This window comes from Eubalaena glacialis, chromosome 10 (genome assembly GCF_028564815.1).
Source record: "Eubalaena glacialis isolate mEubGla1 chromosome 10, mEubGla1.1.hap2.+ XY, whole genome shotgun sequence".
Classification (NCBI taxonomy): Eukaryota; Metazoa; Chordata; class Mammalia; order Artiodactyla; family Balaenidae; genus Eubalaena; species Eubalaena glacialis.
This window is the reverse complement of record NC_083725.1, coordinates 65,894,677-65,917,398: the sequence shown is the minus strand read 5'-3', so window position 1 is coordinate 65,917,398 and position 22,722 is coordinate 65,894,677. Positions and strand designations below refer to the sequence as shown.

The following is a 22,722-nucleotide window of genomic DNA, read 5'->3' as shown; positions in this document are numbered from 1 at the left end:
TGATAATCTTGATGTGATAATCTTGACTAGATTATGTATACTAGATTAAACCTTATCTGAGGGAGTGGCAATATCCTATTCTTAGTGTCAGTCAAGAAGACAAGGTTCTAGAGCTTATGCCGGGGTTTGACTAATAACATATTTTAAAATAGTCCATTTTTATCCCATTGCGCCACTTCTTGCACTTGGTATATCCCAGGCATTTCTTCTTTCAGATGCTCCAGGTTGATAAAGCTCTAGACACTTGTGGCTCTGATTTTTACTCAAGGCTAGAATCACTGAGTGGGCATGGGATTATGCCCATCACCCCACTGGGGAATCAGCCAACAACAAATGTTATCCCCACTTCATGCTGGATAACAATTTGTGTGTGGGATGAGATCTTTGCTGCCGACTCAAGCCCATGCCACCTCTCATTCTCTGACTCAGGATGGCATCACTTTGGCACTCATCCCCTAGTCTTTGTCACCCTGAATGACCACAGAGGGGTCCAAAGAATACACCATTTACCTTCTGAGTTCCTGAGAGGTTGCCTTTATTTACATGCTGATGTTCACCACAGATTAGATAAAACCTGTTAACACCCAGAGAACAACCAGCTCCAGCTCCAAGACTACAATAACTATTTTTCCCTTGCCTCTCCCCTTGAGATGCACTCTTTATAGAAAGACTAGACCAGAATGGTTTTCCTGAGAGCCTTAGTGGCTCTTCTGCACTCCTTTCTTGACTGCTCCACACCATCACTACCCTCAGGCACAGAGAGGAAGAGGAAGAAGTGGGCAAGTTGTGGCTAATGCTTCTCTGAAGACAGCCCTAAGGAGGAGAAGGACAGGCTGGATGTGGTGGAAAACATAAAAGAGGATTCTTCTGAAGATTCAATACTGGGGGGCTTTTCAATTTGTTTTGCAGGATGAGGGATGTCTATGGAGGAAATTGTTTCATTCGTCTCTATGGCAGACAATGAAGTTTGCAAGGGGGTCTCTCTGGTCGACTCCCAGATGGGTGCTTGGGTGGGTTCAAAGGCCTTCATGGTGGGCACTGGTTGTCTAACGTCATCCTTACCAGGCATTGGTGTCTTAATGGTTTTGCTGACTTGCTCTGGTTTGCTGGCTTTCTTCATGGGGACTACTGAAAAACAGCTAGGGTCTGGGTGTTTCCTTACACTCTTGGTTAAAGTTGGGTGGAGGGCTGCTTGAATCCAAGGGATTTCCATAACTCGGGTGGGAGGATCTATGGATATATGTGAAGGTTCTTGATTCTCACTTTTTCCAGTTCGGAGGCTTATACTCTGAGATTCTGTGGGATAGAAAAGACAAAAACACAGATTCATCAGATGTCACTTCTCCAATCTTTGCCGGTCACGTGGTAAAACTGTAGTCATCTTTAAAATGTCAGCCTCTCACTTACCATCTCAGGTTCATTCCCCCTAGTTCTCTCCCTACCCAGGCTTTGGGCAGACTTTCCTATGGTCCTCAATTCATCAAGGTGCTGGAGTTTAAGAGAGACACTTCTCAACTCACTTTTTAGTTCTAGTAGGTTTTTTGTTTGACTCTGTAGAATTTTTAATGTAAATAATCATAAACTCAAATCAGGAGTTTTATTTCTTCCTTTATGCCTTTTACTTATCTTACTGAACTGGCTAGGATTTCCAACACAAGGCCAAATAGAAGTGGTGAGAGCAGATATCCTTGTTTTATTACTTTTTAAATTGAAATATAGTTGATTTACAAAGTTGTGTTAGTTTCTGGTGTACAGCAAAGAGATTCAGTTATATATATTCTTTTCATATTCTTTTCCATGATGGTTTATTAAAGGATATTGAATATATTTCCCTGTGCTATACAGTAGGACCTTGTTGTTTATCTATTTTATATATAGTAGTTTGTATCTGCTAATCCCAAACTACTAATGTATCCTTCCCCCACCCCCTCCCTTTCCCCTTTGGTAACCATAATTTTGTTTTCTATGTCTGTGAGTCTGTTTCTGTTTCATAAATACGTTCATTTGTTTCATATTTTAGATTCCATATATAAATGATATAATTTCTGACTTAGTATGATAATCTCTAGGTCCAACCATGTTGCTGCAAATGGCATTATTTCATTCTTTTTAATGGTTGAGTAATATTCCATTGTATATCACATCATATACATATATATATATATATATATATATCTCATATGTTTATCCATTTGTCTGTCAGTGGACATTTAAATTGCTCCCATGTCTTGGCTATTGTAAATTGTACTGCTATAAACATTGGGGTGCATGTATCTTTTCAATTTAGAATTTTGTCCAGATATATGCCCAGTAGTGGGATTGCTGGGTCACATGGTAATTCTATCTTTAGTTTTTTAAGGAAACTCCATATTATTCTCCATAGTGGCTGTATCAACTTACATTCCCAGCAGTAGTGCAAGAGGGTTCCCTTCTCTCAACACCCTCTCCAGCATTTGTTATTTGTGGACTTTTTAATGATGGCCATTCTGATCAGTGTGAGGTGGTACCCTGTTGTAGTTTTGATTTGCATTTCTCTAATAATAAGTGATGTTGAGCATCTTTTCATGTGTCTATTGGCCATCTGCATGTCTTCTTTGGAGAAATGTCTATTTAGGTGTTCTGCCCATTTTTTCATTGGGTTGTTCATTTTTTTGTTATTGAGTTGTATGCACTGTTTGTATATTTTGAAAATTAAGCCCTTGTTGGTTGCATATTTTGCAAATATTTTCTCCCAGCCTGTAGGGTGTCTTTTCGTTTTGTTTATGGTTTCCTTTGCTATGCAAAAGCTTATAAGTTTGATTAGGTCCCATTTGTTTATTTTTGCTTTTATTTCTTTGCCTTGGGAGACTAACCTAACAAAATATTGGTATGATTTATGTCAGAGAATGTTTTGCCTATGTTCTCTTCTAGAGTTTTATGGTGTCATGTCTTACATTTAAGTCTTTAAGCCATTTTGAGTTTATTTTTGCATATGGTGAGAGGGTGTGTTCTAACTTCATTGATTTACATGTGGCTGTCCAGCTTTCCCAACACTGCTTGCTGAAGAGACTATCTTTTCTCCATTGTATACTGTTGCTTCCTTTGTCAAAGAGTAATTGATAACAGGTGTGTGGGTTTATTTCTGGGCTCTCTATTCTGTTCCATTGATCCATATGTCCGTTTTTATGCCAATACCATGCTGTTTCAATTACTGTAGCTTTGTAGTATTGTCTGAAGTCTGGGAGGGTTATGCCTCTGACTTTGTTCTTTTTCCTCAGGATTGCTTTGATGATTCTGGGTCTTTTATAGTTCCATATAAATTTTAGGATTATTTGTTCTAGTTCTGTGAAAAATGTCATGGGTAATTTGATAGAGATCACATTAAATCTGTAGACTGCTTTGGGTAGTATGGCCATCTTAACAATATTAATTCTTCCAATCCAAGATCATGGGAAAATCTTTCCATTTCTTTGAATCCTCTTTAATTTCCTTTATTAATGTTTTATAGTTGTCACCATATAAGCCTTTTGCCTCCTTGGGCAGGTTTATTCCTAAGCTTTTTTTTTTTTAATGCAATTTTAAAAGAAATTGTTTTTTTACTTTCCGTTTCTCATATTTCATTGTTAGTATAAAGAAATCCAACAGATTACTGTATGTAAATCCTGTATCCTGCTACCTTGCTGAATTCGTTTATCAGTTCTAGTAGTTTTTGTGTGGTCTTTAGGGTTTTCTATATATAGTATCATGTCATCTGCATATAATGACCATTTTACTTCTTCTCTTCCAATTTGGAAACCTATTTTTCTTTTTCTTATCTGATTGCTGTGGCTAGGATTTGCAATACTGTGTTGAATGGCAGTAGTGAGAGTGGGCATCCTTGTCTTGTTCTAGATTTTAGTGGGAAGGCTTTCAGCTTTTCACCATTGAGTATTGTGTTGGCTGTGGATTTGTCATAAATGGCTTTTATTATGTTGAGATATATTTCCTCTGTACCCACATTGGTAAGAGTTTTTTTTATCATGAATGGATGCTGAATTTTGTCAAATGCTTTTTCTGCATCTATTGAGATGATCATGTGTTTTTTTACCTTTCTTTTGTTGACGTGCTGTATCATATTAATTGATTTGCATAGGTTGAACCATCCTTGTGACCGTGGGATGAATGCAACTTGGTCGTTGTGTATGATCTTTTCTATGTGCTGTTGGATTTGGTTTGCTAATATTTTCTTGAGAATTTTTGCATCTATACCCATCAAAGATATTGGACTGTAATTTTCTTTTTTGGTAGTGTCTTTGTCTGGTTTTGGTGTCAGGGTGATAGTGGCTTCATAGAATGACTTTGGGAGTGTTCCCTTTTGGAGGAGTTTGAGAAGGACTGATATAAGTTTTTCTTTGTAAGTTTGCTAGAATTCCCCAGTGAAGCCATCGGGTCCTGGGCTTTTGTTTGCAGGGAGTTTTTAGAATTATAGATTCTATTTCACTTCTAGTGATCAGTCTGTTCAAACTGTGTATGTCATGTTGATTCAGTTTTGGTGGGTTGTCTGTTTCTAGAAACTTGTCCATTTCCTGTAGGTTGTCCAATTTTTTGGCATGTAATTTTTCATAGTATTCTCTTATTTTATTTTTTGTATTTCTGCTGTATTGGTTGTTATTGCTCCTTTCATTTTTTATTTTGTTTATTTGGGGCCTCTCTCTTTTCTTCTTGGTGAGTCTGGCTAGAGGTTTGTCAACTTTGTTTACCCTTTCAAAAAAAAAACAGCTGTTGGTTTTATTGACCTTTTTTCTATTATTTTTTAATCTCTATTTTATTCATTTCCTCTCTGATCTTTATTATTTCCTTCCTTATGCTGACTTTAGGTTTTATTTCTTCTTTTTCTAATTCTTTTAGGTGGTAGATAAGATTGTTTATTTGAGATTTTTTCTTGTTTTTTGAAGAAGGCCTGTATTGCTATGAATTTACCTCTAAGAACTGCTTTTGCTGCATCCCACAGATTTTGAATGGTTGTGTTTTCATTGTCATTTGCCTCAAGGTATTTTAAAAATTCTTCTTTGATTTCACTGTTGACCCATTGGTTTTTCAGTAGCATGTTGTTTAGTCTCCATGTAATTGTTTTTTCTCATTTCTTTTTCTGTGGTTGATTTCTATTTTCATGCCATTGTGTTCAGAAAAGATGCTTGAAATAATTTTTATCCTCTTAAATTCGTTGAGGGTTGTTTTTTGCCCTAGTATGTTGTCAATCCTAGAGAATGTTCCATGTGCACTCGAAAAGAATGTGTATTCTGGTTTTTCTGGATGTAATGTCCTGAAAATATCAATTGTTTAACTTTTCTATTGTATCATTTAAGATCTCTGTTGCTTACTGATTTTCTGTCTGGAAGATCTGTCCATTGATGTGAGTGGGGTGTTAAAGTCTTCTACTATTATTTTATTCTCATCAATTTCTCCCTTTATGTTTGTTAGTATTTGTTTTGTGTATTTTGGTGCTCCTATATTAGGTGTATATATATTAATGAGTTTAATATCCTCTTAGTGTATTGATCCTTCTATTATTATAGTGTCCTTCATTATCTTTCTTTATGGTCTTTGTTTTAAAGTCTATTTTGTCTGATATGAGTATTGCTACCCCCACTTTCTTATCACTTCTGTTTGCATGAAACATCTTTATCCATCCCCTCACTTTCAATCCATATGTGTCCTTCACCCTAAAGTAGGTCTCTTGTAGGCAGCATATTACATGCTCTTGTTTTTTATCCAATCTGCCACTCTTTGTCTATTGATTGGAGCATTTAGTCCATTGACATTTAAGCTAATTTTTGATAGATATGTATTTATTTCCATTTTAAATCTTGTTTTCCAGTTGATTTTGTATTTCTTCTTTGTTCATTTCTTTTTCTTTTGTTTTTCCTTTTGTGGTTTGGTGGTTTTCTTTTGTATTATGCTTATGTTCTCTTCTTTTTGGTTTTTATGAATCTATTGTATACTTTTTATTTGTAGTTACACTGTTTTTCAAGTATGTTAACCCATTAGTGTATCTACTTGCTTTAGACTGGTAGTCACATAGGCTGAAACATAGTTTTTAAAAATCTACATTTTTGTACTCTCCTCCCCCACTTTTAATGATTTTGATGTCCTCTTTTACATCTTTTTATCCTTTTGCTGTTCATTGTAGTTATCATCACTTTCCCGAAATTTTTTTTTAACCTGTGTACTGGCTTAAGTGATTTATTTTCCAAATGTGATTTTCTCTTTCACGTAGATTCTTGCTTCTTTTCTATTTAGAGAAAACCTTTCAATATTTCTTTTAGGATAAGTTTAATATTGCTGTATTCTTTTAGTTTTTGCTTGTCTGAGAATTCTTTCTCTCTTTCTATTCTAAATGATAATCTTGCTGAGTAGAGTATCCTAGGTTGCAGGTTTTTCCCTTTCAGGACTTTGAATATATCTTGCCACTCTCTTCTTGGTCTGCAGTGTTTCTATAGAGAAATCAGCTGATAGCCTTGTGGTGAGTTCCCTTGTAATTAACTCTTTGTTTTTCTCTTGCTGCCTTTAGAATCTTCTCTTTATCTTTAACTTTTGCAATTTTAATAATAATATGTCTTGGTGTAGGTCTGTTTGAGTTCATCTTGTTTGGGACGTTCTGTGCTTCCTGTACCTGGATATGTGTTTCCTTCTTTAGGTTTGGGACGTTTTCAGCCATAATTTCTTCAAATACATTTTTGATTCCCCTCTTTCTTCTCCTTTTGGGACTCCTATTACGTGTAGATTGGCACCTTTTACATTATCCCATACACCTCATATATTGCTTTCTTTTTTTTTTTTTCATTTGTCTCTTTTGTCTGCTGTTCCAATTGGGTGATTTCCATTGTTCTATCTTCCAGATCATTTATTCATGCTTCTGCATTATTTAGTTTGCTATTTATTGCCTTTTGCTCAGCTTTTGTCTTGGTAAATGAGTTTTCTAATTTTAACTGGTTCCTTTTTACAGTTTCTTTTTACAGTCATCTGCATTTCTATTGATAGGCCTTCTTAATTCCTTCAGTATTTTTATTACCTCCTTTTTGAACTTGGGGTCTGGTAAACTGGAGATATCTATTTCATTGTTTGTTCTTTCAGGCGAATTTTCTTGATTGTTTAATTGCGAGTGGTTCCTCTGCTTCTTCATTTTACTCATATTTTTCTGACCCTATGAGTTTCAGAGAAACAGTTATCTACTGCGGTTTTAAATGGCTGTTTTTATGTGGGAGTGTCCCTTTGTTGCCTCCATGAGTCTAATATTTTTGGTGTGAGGGCTGTTTACAGTATGGATGCCTGCCTCATCTTTCCTCAGTGTTTGCTGGCTGTTATCCCCTTAATAGAGAGTGTGATTATTGTTGTGGTGACCAGAGCCTGCAAGGGATGTTGAGCAGGGCCTCCTCTTTGCTCTTTAGTTGTCACAGCCCTGTTGGGCACTGGGTCTGCTCCCCAGTTGTTGGAGAAGACACCCTCATATCTGTTTCTGAACTGCAGCGTGAGGTAGGTGGGGCTGGAGTGCTCCTGCTGGGAGAGGATCCACTGAGTATTCCTCCGCAGGAGTTGTGTATATTAAGTCCCCTACATACAAACCTTCAACTTGCAAACTTTCAAAGATGCAAACGTGCATTTTCATGTCCAATCACATGTTAGTTCATGCGTCTGGTGTACATTGTCATGTTCGTGCATCCTCTAAAAGTGGTTGTACTTTTGTGTACTTTACTGTACAGTACTGTACACAGTATAGTAGTACAGTATCTTTATTTCAAGCCCAGGATGTCTGGAAGCAAGCGTAAATGCAGCAGTGATGTAGCTTATATTGCTAAGAAGTGCCAAGTGATAACGATGGAAACAAAAGTGAAAATAATTGAGAGAGTGGAGTGAGCAAAAAGATGGTAGACGTCCTTGTTCGTGTAACATGACTCATTCAACCATCAGCATGATTCTAAAGAACAAGGACAAGATCTCGGAACATGTGAAGTCTTCTGTGCCAATGATGTCAACAATAATATCAAAGAAGCGTGGAAAAAATGGAGGAGATGAAGAAACTTCTCAGTGTGTGGATGCAGGATCAGCATTAGTGTCGAGTCCCCCTCAGCTTAATGCTGATTCAAGAGAAAGCTAAAAGCCTTTTATGAAGACTTGAAGAAGAAACATGGTGAAGAATCGGAGGGTGCCAGCCATGGCTGGTTTCATTGGTTCAAGGCTAGAGCCAAACTTCACAATGTAAAAGTAAGTGGCAAAGCAGTGAAGGCATATACAGTAGCTGCCTGGGAATTTCCTGAAATGCTTTGAGAAATTATTGATGAAGGCATGTATTTACCCGAGCAGGTTTTTAATGTAGATGAGACAGGACTGTACTGGAAGAGGATGCCAGACCAAAGTTACATCAGTAAGGAGGAAAAGTTGATGCCAGGCTATAAAGCAGCAAAGGATAGGCTAACTCTGTTGTTGGGTAGCAATACTTCCAGCAGTATGAAGCTGAAGCCCCTCTTAGTTTATCATTCAGAGAACTCAACAGCCCTTAGAACATAGCCAAGGGCTCTCTTCCTGTTGTGTGGAAGAGTAACCCCAAAGCCTGGGTTACACAGACCATTTTCCAGGACTGGATTTTCCACCACTTTATCCCAGAGGTAGAGAAATATTGCTTGGAGAAGGACGTCAACATTCTTTTGCTGTTGGACAATGCTCCAGGCCACCCCCCATTCATGGACAACTTTCATCCCAAAGTAGTGCTTCTGCCACCAAATACTACGTTGCTCTTCCAACCTATGGACCAGGGAGTTACAGCGATTTTCAAGAAATATTATTTATGTCACACTTTTCATCAGGCAGTAAAAGTGAGTGACAAATCAGGAACAACCTTGTGACAATTTCGAAAGGACTATAACATCTACAAGCCCACAAAAAACATTGACTTTGCTTGGCGTGAGGTTATGGCCATCACCATGAATGGGGTACGGAAGAACCTTTGCCTGCAGTTTGTTCACAATTTTCATGGATTTGAGAATGTGGATGAGGAGTTCAAAGAGGTCTTCAGCAACTTAGTGACCCTCAGCAAGAAGCTGGAGCTAGATCTGCAAGAGGACGACTTCACTGAACTCCTTGTCGTGTAACACGAGGAGCTTACTAATGAAGACCTGATGGAATTGGAGGCCCAGAGAAAGGATGAAGACAGACAAGAGGAAGAAGAAGTAACTGAAGAACCAGAGATTCACGATGCAGGAAATGGCAAAGGGATTTTCTTTATTTGAGGAGGCACTGTTAGTTTTTGAGGCACAGGACCAAAATGTAGAACAGTACACAAAGGTTGCAGCAGCCGTTCAGAATGCAATCCAGTGCTACCGTGTCATCTATGACAAGAAAAAAACAGCTACTACCCAGACATCACTGGATCATTTTTTCACGAGGGTAGACAGGATTGAATCCAGCAATGAACTAGAACCTGTGCCATCAATGTCAGGCATCAGTGAAATTGCAGCTTGCCCTCCATCTCCTATTGTTGATGATCCTTCAGGTCTACCATCTCCCACCTCCTCTCCCTCTTCCAGTCAGTAACTCTTCTTGCCTGTTCATGTGATGCCAGCCCCTGTATGCCAGCTGTTGTACTGTACTACTGTACCTTTCAAGGTACTGCACTGTAAGATTAAAAATGTTTACTTTTGTGTTTTTTTTTTTGTAAAGGTTAGAAAGGCTTTTTTTTTTTGATAAATTTATTTATTTATTTTATTTTTGGCTGTGTTGGGTCTTCGTTGCTGTGCATGGGCTTTCTCTAGTTGCAGCAAGCAGGGGCTACTCTTCCTTGCAGTGCGCGGGTTTCTCATTGTGGTGGCTTCTCTTTTTTTCAGAGCACAGCCTCTAGGCACGCGGGCTTCAGCAGTTGTGGCTCGCGGGCTCTAGAGTGCAGGCTCAGTAGTTGTGGTGCTGGGGCTTAGTTGCTCCACGGCATGTGGGATCTTCCCAGACCAGGGCTCGAACCTGTGTCCTCTGCATTGGCAGGCGGATTCTTAACCACTGCGCCACCAGGGAAGCCCTTGTTTGTTATGTATTATTTGTGTGAAAAGTTATTATAAACCTATTACAGTATAGTGCTATATAGCCGACTGTGTTAGTTGGTTTCCTTGGCTAACTTTGTTGGACTTACGAACAAATTGGACTTAACGAACGCACTCTCGGAATGGAACTCGTTCGTATGTAGGGGACTTACTGTACTGGGAAGTGCACTCTGTGGTGCCACCTGTCACCCATACACTGTTTTGGGCACTGCCCTCAGCCCGGACTCAACCATGGGAATTCAGGCAATCAGCCCGGGTATCCCTCAGGCACTGTACTCACAAAGCCTCTAGCGCAGATCTGTTGGCACAGAACCACTGAAGCCAGGCACGGAGACTGCCCTAGTCACGCACCTGGACCCACCATGGGAGCTACTGAGTCAGTCCAAACCTTGGCCCCGCCTCAGTGTGCTTGCACGGCAAAGCCTGCAGCCACTATCGCCGGACCCGCTCCAGCCACAGGAACACCAGTAATCTGCTTGGATATCCCAGACTAACTGAGTTTACATAGCTACGTGTGTTGCACAAGTCCCTGGGTTGCATAACCACTGCACACTCAGATTTCAGTCCTGCTTCTGAAGTCGCTCAGCCTCTGGGGATCAGCTGGAATTTCAACCCCACCTCCACTTATGGGCAACCCGCCAGCACTTGCGTGCTCCCAGAGCTCATAGAGATGGAGCCACTCCTGCTGTGAGCATGTTGAGTAAAGCTGCTATGGTGGGGCCCATGCCACCCTTCGTGCACATTAATAGTGAGGCTTCAGTGGCAGAGCCCTGCCTGCTGTGAGCACGCTGAGAATGAGGCTGCTATGGTGAGCCTCACCCCTCTCTTCGAGCACGCATGTTAACAATGGGGCTTCAATGGTGGGCCTGGGCTCCTTCCTGCACACACCCCCAGTTGCAGCTTGGACCACACTCCAGCCCCTTCAGGCTGTCTCCATGCAGCCAATCCATCTTCTCTCTGGGTCTGTCCTCTGAATCCCAAGCTTCAGCACCCAGCACCCCACACACACCAGCAGACATGTGTCTCAGGCTAGGGAGTGCAGGGAGGTGGCCAGACCCTCTGTGCTGGTCTTTCTCTGTTCTGCCTGCTGCAAACTGGCTGCTGCACTCTCCTCCAAGCCTCTGGAGCTCTCTTTCTGTTCTACCTGATATCCCCACCAGTGAAAGCACTTCCCAGTGTGAGGGAACCTTTCCTCTTTCACAGCTCCCTCCCAGGGCACAGGTCCCATCCCAATTCCATTTTTTTTTTCTTTCCTCCTACCCAGTTATGTGGTGATCTGTTTTGCAATTTTGGTTTTATGAGATCTTCTGCCAGCATTCAGCAAGTATTCTGTGAGAACTGTTCCACATGTAAATGTATTTTTGATGTATTTGTGGGAGGAGGTGAGCTCCCCATCTTCCTATTCCACCATCTTGATCAGGCTCCCCTTGTTTTATTTCTGATCTTAGAGGGAAAATATTCATTGTTTCACCATTAAAATGATACTGGCTGTAGGTTTTCTGGAAATATTTTCCATCAGATTGAGGAAGTCTCATTCTATTCCTAGTTTGCCCAGAGCTTTGATCATAAATGGGTGTTGATTTTTGTCAAATATGCTTTTTCTACTTTATTTTGTTAATATGGTGGATTATAATGATTAATTTTCAAATGACATATTCATCTTGCACTGTTGGGATAAACCCCACTTACTCAAGATGCATTATCCTTTTTATATACTGATAGATTCAATTTGCTAATATTTTGTTCAGGATTTTTGTCTAAGTTCATGAATGATATTGATCTGTATACTTAGTACTTGTAACATCTTTGTCAGGTTTTATATTAGTGTATTGCTGACCTCAAAGAATCAGCTGGGAAGTGTTCCTTCCTCTTCTTTTTTCTGAGTTGGTATGGGATTTCCTTCCTTCCTTCCCTCCTCCCTTCCTTCCTTCCATCCTTCCTTCCTTCCCTCCTTTTTATTTCTTAAATATTTGATCAACCAGTGAAACTCTTTGGCCCTGGACTTTTCTTTATGGTGAAGTTTTTGATATAAAAATTTGACTCCGACAGATAGTAGGCAATTACAAATTTATGTATCTTCTCTCAATTCTAGTTAAGTTTTGTATTTCAAAGAATTTCTCTACTTCAAATTGTCAAATATAATGGCATAAAAATATTCATAATATTCCTTTTTATGTCTAGGATCTGGAGTGATATTTCCTCTTTCATTCATCATTTATCATATTGGCAATCAAACTCTCTCTCTCTCTCGCTAAAAGTTTATCAATTTTATTTATCTTTTCAAGAACCAACTTTTCATTTTCTCTCTGTTTGTATCTTTTCTATTTCGTTGATTCCTGCTGTCTTTAGTGTTTCCTTTCTTTTACTTAGAGAAAAATTTACTTTTCTTTTTCTAGATTCTTAAGGTAGAAAATTAATCAATATTAAACCAATCTTCCCTCTAACATTTAAAGTTAGAAATGTCCCTCTAAGTCCTGCTTTAGCTGTACCCCACAAATTTTGTTGTTGTATATGCATTATCCTTTAGTTTGAAATATTTTCCAACTTCCCTTGTGATTTATTCCTTGGTCAATGGGGTTTTAAGAAATACGCTAATTTCCAGCATCTAGAGGCTTATCTAGATATCTTATTCATGTTTGTTTCTAATTTAATTTTGCTGTGGTCACAGAACGTACTCTGTAAGATTTCAGTCTTCTGAAATTCATCTATTGATGACACTTTTCACACTTTTTTATTTTATGCATTCCTTAACTAATTATTGTAATTTTAGTTATTTTTACTACTTTTGTCTTTTAACCTTCATGCTTGCTTTATAAGTGATTGATCCCCTACCTTTATTATATATTTACATTTTCCAGTGAGATTTTAATTTTTGTATGTTTTCTTATTGTCAGTTAGTGCCATTTCTTTTCAGTTTAAAGAAGTCCCTTTAATATTTCACGTAGAATCAGTGTAGTGGTGATAAACTCCTTTAGCTTTTGCTTATCTTGGAAACTCTTAATCTCTCCTTCATTTCTGAATGATAAACTTGCTGGGTAGAGAGTTCTTGGTGGGATTTTTTTTTCCTTTCAGCACTTTGAATATGTCACAGGACTCCTTTATTGCCTCAAGTTATTTTTCTCTTGCTGCTTTAAGGATTCCCTCTTTATCCTTAACTTTTACCGTTTTAATTGTAATGATGTGTCGTATGTGTGTCTCTTTGGGTTCATCTTATTTGGAGCTCTCTGGGCTTCCTGGACCCAGATATCTGTTTCCTTCCCCAGATTAGGAAATTTTTTAGTCACTATTTCTTCAAATAATTTTTCTGGCCCTTTCTCTCTCTCTTCTCCTTCTGAGACCCATATAATGCAAATGTTATTCCACATGACGTTTTCCCAAAGGTTCCATATGATATCTTCACTTTTTAAAATTCTTTCTTCATTTTGCTGCTCTGTCTGGGGGAGTTCCACTATTCTATCTTTTAGCTTGCTCATTCGTTTTTCCACCTTATCTACTCTGCTGTTGAAGCCGCTAGTGTATTTTTTCAATTCAGTCATAACTTCTGTTTGGTACTATCTTATATTTTTTATCTTATTGTGAAAGTTCTCACTATGTTCATCCTTTCCTTTCCTGAGTTTGATGAGCATATTTATGACCATTACATTAAAGTCTATCAGGTAGATTGCTTATCCCAGTTTCCTTTAGTTGTTTTTCTGAGCTTTCTGTCTTGTTCGTTTGATTAGACCATATTCCTCTCTCTCCTCATTTTGCCTAATTCTCTGTTTCTTTCTATGTGTTAGGTAAATCAGCTGTCTCTCCCAGGCTGTTGTATAGATTGTCATGTAGTCTATTTGGGGAAATATGCCATGTACACTTGAAAATATTGTATATTCTGCAGTTGTTGGGTAAAATGTTATATGTCAATTAGGTCAAGGTGACTGAAAGTGTTGTTCAGACTTCTATATTCTTTCTTGTTTTATTTTTTGTGTTTAGTTGTTCTTTCAAGTACTGAGTAAAGAATGTTAAAATCTCCAACTATGACCTCTCTTTCAGTTGTTGTCTAACATGTTTTGAAACTCTGTTATTAACTGAAAACAGAGTTATAACTATAATGCCTTCCTGATATACTGACCTGTTCATCATTATGAAATCTATCTCTGTTTCCAGTAATGTTCCATGTTTTGAAGTTTATTTTTTCAGAAAATATTTTTATGCTTATTGTTTGCATGGCATATCACTGTCCCATCCTTTCACTTTGTAATCTACTTGTACCTTTGTATTTCTTTTGTAGACAGCATATGGTTGGGTCTTGCTTTTTTCTATCTAGTCTGACAATCTCTACTTTTGATTTGAGTATTTGATCCATTTATATTTAATGTAATTAATTAAATGGTTGAATTAATGATGACCATGTTTCAACTTGTCTTCTATTTGTTTTGTCTGTTATTTTGCCTCCTTTGTCCTTTTCTCTCTGAATCCGTCTACTATAAAGAGAGATTCTCCTGCTGGCATTGAAGAAAAACCTGCCACATTGTGAGTGGGCCAAATGGCTAGGATTGGATATGGTTTCTAAACTCAAATCAAAACCCAGTCAACAGTGATCACAAAAAAAGGGACATTTCAGTTCCTGTGAGGAACTAAATTCTGCCAACAACCAGTGATCTCGGAGACTCTAAGTCTCAGAAGAGATTGCTGCCCAGGCCAACACGTCAATGTTAGCCTGGAGAGACTCTATGCAGAGGACCTAACAAACCCATGCCTCCACCCCTGACCCACACAAACTGTGAGATGATAAATTTGTGTTGCATTGAGCTGCTAAATTTGTGGTAATTTTTTCTATAGCAATAAAAACCTAATACATACGGTAATAGAATCTATCCAAAATGAAGCAAATAAATTAAATAGGCTAAAAATAAACATGAACAGAGTTTCAGTCACTTATAGGATAAAATGAAACTGTCTAACATCTATGTAATTGGAATCCCAGAAAGAAGGTAGTGGCAAAAAAAATTTGAAAAATAAAGACTGAAAATTTATCCAGTTTGATAAAAATTATACTGTGACTGATCTAAGTAGCTCAAAAAATTCCAAGCAGGATGGACACACACACACACAAACACACTCACTCACTCACTTATATACACACTCATATACAAGATAAACTATTATCAAATTACTGAAAACCAGTAATAAGAGAAACAATCTTAAAAAGCAGCCAGAGAAAAAGGACATATTACAAGTAAAGGAACAATGATTTTTTTTAAAAATGGAAGATCTTTTTGGAAGACTTTTCATAAGAAACTATATGAGACAGAAGACAAAGGATCAACTTCTTTAAAGGTCTGAAAAATATATCCTAAAGCTAGAGAGGTGATAAAGCATTCCAGTGGCAGCAGTAGGTGCAGCAGTACATGCCCATCTTGGAGATGGTCATGGTGTAAGATGTGACACTATGCTTAGTGTTCAAGGCTCTATTCTCCCCAAACTGAATGGATCTGGACTGTGGTTTTGGCTTCTTTCCAGTCTTCCTTGTTCCTTGCCTGATTCCAAACTTGGCCCACCCCTTCTAGGTATCTCTTGGAGGTACTCAAACAGCCTTTTCATGCATTTACTTAGTTCAGGCAAAATTGGTTTCTCTAATTGGGCAACTAAAATATCTTAAAAACAGGAAAAATTCTTAATTTATTTCCTACTTACCTTACTTTCTTATAATCATTCAACACAGTTGGAAGTTGGGGTCAAGTTAACTGAGTACTTTTCTAAGGCATAAAAGCCTTGTCTTTTATCCCAATTTAAACAGCTCTTTGAGCTTTCCTTTAAAATTTCTCTCCCGTTCATGCTTTCCTCAACATTCCCATATTCTTTTCATTTCCTCACTGGACTACTGTTATGGGCTAAATTGTGTGTCCCATATTCATATGTTGAGGCCATAACCTCCAGTACCTCAAAATCTGACTGTATATGGAAACTGGGCCTTTAAAGAGGTGATTAAAACGAGGCCATTGGGGTTGGCCCTGATCCAGTCTGACTAGAGTAGAGAAAATTTGGACACACAGAGAGACACGGGGCAGGGGTGGGTAGAGGTGTGTGCACAGAAAAAAGGCTGTGTCAGGACACAGAAGAAAGTGGCTATCTGCTAGCCAAGGAGAGAGGTCTCAGTAGAAACCAAACCTGCTGACACAATGATCTTGCACCTCTAGCCTCCAGAACTGTGTGAAAATCAATTTCTGTGTTTTAGCCACCCAGTCCATGGTATTTTGTTATGGCAGCCTTAGTTTACTAATAAAACTACTAAAAATCATAAGGGAGCTGGAACATAGCCTTCAGACTTCTTAACAGCCAGCAGAGTGATCTAAAAATCCATGTAACTCAGCGTTATTTGAGATCTCTCTGTCCCTTAAGAGACTGGAGTGAGCTTGGTTTAAACCTTCAGTTTCACAGAATGAAGTCCATTTCCTTTCATTTAATTTATTCAAATTTCTGAACTTATTTTTTCATGGTCCCTTTGGATCCATCGCTGCAACTCTAAGTAATGTATGAGTTTAACCCTCTGCCAGCTGGTACATGGCATCTCATGATCTTCACCATTGTCCACAAGAAATTAAATTAATTCATGATTTTGTGACTGTATCAACTTTACTTAAGGCTCCAAGAGCTATGGGAGGAAACTGTATCTTGTACTGCACAGTCCTCTGCTTCCTAACTGGTTTTCCCTTTGACATTGCACTGGCTTCCCAAACCAGTAACTCACTGTGTGATTATACCCACAACCACCTGAATAATAAACTCTAGTTTCCATTCCCTTACTGGACCTATCTCACTTAGCCTCTGAGTTATTCTGCTGAATAATAAGTTATTCTGCTATTCCATCCCTTTACTCAGAAGTCTACACAAGCTCCCTTGTCTGAAATTCATTTGCCATCTCCTGATTGCTTATATGCAGAGCCTAGACTCTATTCCAGCATTCCCCCTCCACAGTTTTCTCCCTCCACCTTCCAATATACATCACCCACAACTGAAGCCACATAAAGCACATTCAGCCCTGATAAGCATGGCACCTTCTCTGTCCTGGACCTAGGTGCCTAGCCTAATGGTATCAATTGCTATGCCTTTGCCTGCTTCGTCACTGCTCTCTGTGGGCCAGAACCTCTGTTCTCTTGTGTCACCCTACAGAGACGGCTTTCAGTTACTTCAGTCTCTCTCACAGTGCCTGGCGCAAAGTAGGTACTCAATAACTATGTGATGAATGAATATATCAACAAGTGAACAAAAAATACCCATGTTCATAATCTTCCAAGGAGTCTCACTGTTTAGAGGATAAAGTCCACAAAGAATCCTGATGCCAAGGGCCCTCCAGAATCTGTGTCCAGCCTCTTTGTCCCAACTTCTCACTGGTCCCCACTCTTTCAACTCTTGTCGAAAACATTAAAGGCAGGCCCTGTATCCTGGAGGCAATGGGTAGGAATTAAGAGAGTGGGCTAGGCCTCTGATTTACCTGTGTGAATGCCGGTGCTCTTGAGTAATTTTTCTTTTTGGCTCTCTCTCCACCTGGAAGGAAGCAGACTATCCATGAGCTTCATAGACTTCTTCCAAAATAGGCCATATTTCAAGGCAGTGGCCAGAAAAGAACATTATCCAGTCAAATTCTACCTTAAGCAAAGGGTTTGTAGTTTCCCCCTTTAAAGGAGAACTCAAATGAGGAAATGATGGGCATGATGAGGTCTAAACAACCATGGTCTCTTCTAGCTAAAATTCTTCTACCAGATGTCCCCTCTCCCACCCTGAACCTTGCAATCTTGAAGCATTTTCCCTCAAGAATTCTCAAATGTTATTTTCTTGGACAGATAAAAAGACTATGGTCTGGAAAGGGGCAGTGATTTTCCCAGGGTCACCCAGAAACTAAGGGCAAAGCCAGGACTAAAACCCAGGCTTTCCAGAGTGTGAACTTGCTCTTTACACAGCACTCTGCATGTCCAATTTTGTGGAAGGTGGGAAGGTGGAGACAATTGTTCTGAACAACCTTCAACCCCTGTCCTCTCCCAACTGATCCACACCAAAACAGTAGTAACAGGCTTTGATTAAGCTTTAGTGAGAGTCCTTATTCTTAGAACATGGTCTCATTTTGAGGAGGTAGAAGGGGTGTGAGGAGCTGCAAGCAGCATGAGAAGAAATGGGAGGTTCAGATGATAAAACCCTGTCTCCCTGAGAATTTGCCATATAGAATTATGGGGAAAATGTAACTGTTTTTCCTCAAATTTCCATAAGGACCATTTATATTTTTATTTTGGGAAAAAATCATTTAAAATTACAAATATATGCTTACCAATGAAAATAAAATATGGCAACAATGAAAACTGCAGAAACACAATCCATGAGAATCCACATGAACTTATAGTAACTTGGTGTCTGCAAAACAGAAAATAGTTAAAGGATTTACAGCTAGAAGGGATTTTAGATCATGTAGGCCAGATCCCTTGCTTGGCTGCCAGGGACAGAGAGGGGGCAGACCAGGCAGAGGAACCTTGATGGGGTTGGTCTCAAACACAGAGAGTACCTGCTGCTATCCTAACAATACCCACTTACATGTGCCAAAGGCTCTACAAAGGATAAAATACTTCACACACTTCTCCCTGGACCCTCAAGATAGGTGTTTGAGGGAGTCCCAGAGCAAGTCTATTCTGGACCCAGGAATACAGCCCAAGTTTCTTGACTTCCAGTGCTCTATGTTTTCATGGCATGGTTTCCCAAACCTGGCTGTGCATCCAAATCTACCTGAGCAGCTTTTAGTAATACAGGTTCCTGGGCCTCACTACAGACTCAGGAATTAGAATTTCTGTATTTTTAACAAGCTTCCCAGGAACAAGTAACCAGTCTGTGAACCAGCATTTAGGAATCCTTCTTCTAAATCATCATGCTTCAGATAAATATGTTGAAATTATAATTCTTAACTAACATGCCAACTTCTCCAGTCTCCTTGCCTGAATCACCCATTTCACAGAGCTCCATCTTCTAGGTTCTCTTGTATGAGTTTTTCATTTCGCTAGTTTACTCATCCCTTTCCACCTTCATTGTCCCCCTTCTAGTATTACTTGATGGTACTGGGGCTATCATTTTTATTTTTTCTTATGCCATTTCCACCCTATCCCAAGGTCTTTCCTTGGACTGATTAACAAAGATAATAATAATAACAACAATAACATGAACTATCATAATGATGAGAACAACTAACATTAATGAGAATTTACAGGAGTTAAGGAAGCATTCCAAGCACTTCAAAGGCATTTTCACAGCTAATCCTCACAACAGCTCTACTAGGCATGTACATTAGAAGCTCTTAACCAACTTCCAGTAAACTGAGGCTCTTAATTCTCTCTGGGAACCTGACTGACCGGTGCTTTGGCCTGCTTCAGGATGCCCACCAAGTGAGCTGTACCGTCACCAAGAATCAGTTGTTCTTACTACCCAAATGGCTTAGAACAGCTGTACCTGTTATTAAAATTGTGCAGTGTAATTCAGTGTTACTTAAATCTGTAAAATCTGAGTTAAAAAGTATGTCATTTTCAAGGAAACTAAGTCGATGCTTTGAAAAACTTGATGAAGAAAGAAAAGGTCATTAAGAAATAAACTGCTTTTGATTTAGGTATGAGAGAAACACTAAGAGATGAGGGGAGGATTATAAAAAACTGGGTGGCTTCCTCCTTCCCGTCATTTCTCCAAATGACTTCATGTTCATTTTTTTTTAATTTTTAAAATATTTATTTATTTATGTATCTTGGCTGCACCGGGTCTTAGTTGAGGCATGCAGGATCTTTTAGTTTCAGCATGCAGGATCTTTTTGTTGTGGCATACAGACTCTTAGTTGCGGCATGCAGACCTCTTAGTTGTGGCATGCAGACTTAGTTGCAGCACGCAGGCTTTTTGGTTGTGGCATATGGGAATTTTTAGTTGCAGCATGCGGGTTTCTTAGTTGTGGCATGCAGACTTCTTAGCTACAGCATGCGGGCTCTTAGTTGTGGCATGCGGGCTTCTTAGTTGTGACATGCAGATTTCTTAGTTGCGGGCTCTTAGTTGCAGCATGCAGGATCTTTTAGTTGCTTCTTAGTTGCAACATGTGAACTCTTAGTTGAGGCATGCATGCGGGATCTAGTTCCCTGACCAGGGATCGAGCCCAGGCTCCCTGCATTAGGAGCGCAGAGTCTTACCCTCTGGACCACCAGGGAAGTCTCTCAAGTTCTTGTTGTGCTTTAAGGAAACAAAACTTAGAAATCATAGATGGTTCACTGGGAAGTATACATAAGCAAGAGAATACAGAATTCAATCAGCTGAAACACACTCAAAGGAAAGACGTCAAAAAGTGAATGAATAGTTTAAATTAAAATGTGTGAGGTATGTATGTGGTAGATTGTTTATAAAAACGACCAAAATATTCCTCCCAAAATGCAGGTCTATATGCGATTTTGCTCTTCCTCTCCATCAAAAGGTAAAGTCTGTTTCTTCCCTGCCCCACCTTGAATCTGGACTTGACCATGTGATTTTCTTTGGCCAATGGAACATTAGCAAACATCACACTGGGAGATCCTTGAAAAGGTATGTGCATTGGGACTTCACCTCTCTTGCTACTGAGAACCCAATGCCACCAGGTGAACATGCACAAGCTGGATTCCTTGAGGATGACTGACCAAACGAAGAGAGACCACAGTCATCTCAGGTAAGACCACAGACATATGAATGGGGCCATCCTACCACTTAGTCCAGCCAAACTGGCTGAGCACAGAGAAACCACTCAGCCATCATAGAAAATACGACAAATATTTGTTTATTTTAAGCCACTATTAGGTACATTTTTTTTTAATGTAGTAAAAAGCTAATAGACTGTATATCATTTATTTCATGACTCCCCATTTAAAAATTTTGAATTAACAGACTACTAAGCAGACAGGATTATTTTGGATAAAATTGCTTCTATTGTAGTATTTTTTTTAACATCTTTATTGGAGTATAATTGCTTTACAATGGTGTGTTACTTTCTGCTGTATAACAAAGTGAATCAGCTATACAAATACATATGTCTTCTCTCTTGCAGCTCCCTCCCACCCTCCCTATCCCACTCCTCTAGGTGGTCACAAAATTCCAAGCTGATCCCTCTGTGCTGTGTGGCTGCTTCCTACTAGCCACCTATTTGAGATTTGGTAGTGTGTATATGCCCATGCCACTCTCTCACTTCGTCCCAGCTTACCCTTCCCCCTCCCCGTGTCCTCAAGTCCATTCTCTACATCCGCATTTTTCTTCCTGTCCTGCCCTTAGGTTCTTCAGAACCTTTTTTTTTCTTTTTCTTTTTACATTCCATATATATGTGTTAGCATACAGTATTTGTTTTTCTCTTTCTGACTTACTTCACTCTGTATGACAGACTCTAGGTCCACCCACCTCACTACAAGTAACTCAATTTCATTTCTTTTTATGGCTGAGTAATATTCCATTGTATATATGTGCCACATCTTCTTTATCCATTCGTCTGTTGATGGACACTTAGGTTGCTTCTATGTCCTGGCTATTGTAAATATAGCTGCAATGAACATTGTGGTACATGACTCTTTTTGAATTACAGTTTTCTCAGGGTATATGTCCAGTAGTGGAATTGCTGGGTCGTACGGTAGTTCTTCTTTTAGTTTTTGAAGGACCCTCCATACTGTTCTCCATAGTGGCTGTATCAATTTACATTCCCACCAACAGTGCAAGAGGGTTCCCTTTTCTCCACACCCTCTCTAGCATTTATTATTTGTTGATTTTCTGATGATGGCCATTCTGACTGGTGTGAGGTGATACCTCATTGTAGTTTTGATTTGCATTTCTCTAATGATTAGTGATGTTGAGCATCCTTTCATGTGTTTCTTGGCAATCTGTATATCTTCTTTGAAGAAATGTCTATTTAGGTCTTCTCCCCATTTTTGGATTGGGTTGTTTGTTGTTTTAATATTGAGCTGCATCAGTTGTTTATAAATCTTGGAGATTAATCCTTTGCCAGTTGCTTCATTTCCAAATATTTTCTCCCATTCTGAGGGTTGTTTTTTTGTCTTGTTCATTCTTTCCTTTGCTGTGCAAAAGCTTTTAAGTTTCACTAGGTCCCATTTTTTATTTTTATTTTTTATTTTATTTCCATTTCTCTAGGAGGTGAGTCAAAAAGGATCTTGCTGTGATTTATGTCACAGAGTGTTCTGCCTATGTTTTCCCCTAAGAGTTTTATAGTGTCTGGCCTTATATTTAGGTCTTTAATCCATTTTGAGTTTATTTTTTTGTGTATGGTGCTAGGGAGTGTTCTAATTTCATTCTTTTACATGTAGCTGTCCAGTTTTCCCAGCACCACTTATTGAAGGGGCTGTCTTTTCTCCATTGTATATTGTGGTCTCCTTTGTCAAAGATAAGGTGACCATATGGGCATGGGATTACCTCTGGACTTTCTATCCTGTTCCATTGATCTATATTTCTGTGTTGGTGCCAGTACCATACTGTCTTGATTACTGTAGCTTTGTAGTATAGTCTGAAGTATGGGAGTCTGATTCCTCCAGCTCCATTTTTCTTTCTCAAGATTGCTTTGGCTATTCGGTGTCTTTTGTGTTTCCATACAAATTATGAAATTTTTTGTTCTAGTTCTGTGAAAAATGCCATTGGTAGTTTGATAGGGATTGCATTGAATCTGTAG

At 39.0% G+C, this 22,722-nt stretch overlaps 1 protein-coding gene across 1 annotated transcript in view; it reads right to left on the bottom strand.

The window, feature by feature from the left end:
- Nucleotides 1–790: 790 nt before the first annotated feature.
- Nucleotides 791–22,722, bottom strand: part of GDPD4 (glycerophosphodiester phosphodiesterase domain containing 4) — a 151,053-nt gene continuing 129,121 nt past the window's right edge. Inside the window, exons 16-18 of the mRNA XM_061203710.1 lie at nt 18,346–18,428; nt 17,518–17,570; nt 791–1,296 (exon numbers count right to left, since the gene is read on the bottom strand). Of these exons, the coding sequence (XP_061059693.1) occupies nt 791–1,296; nt 17,518–17,570; nt 18,346–18,428 (642 nt within the window). The remainder of the gene's footprint in view (nt 1,297–17,517; nt 17,571–18,345; nt 18,429–22,722) is intronic.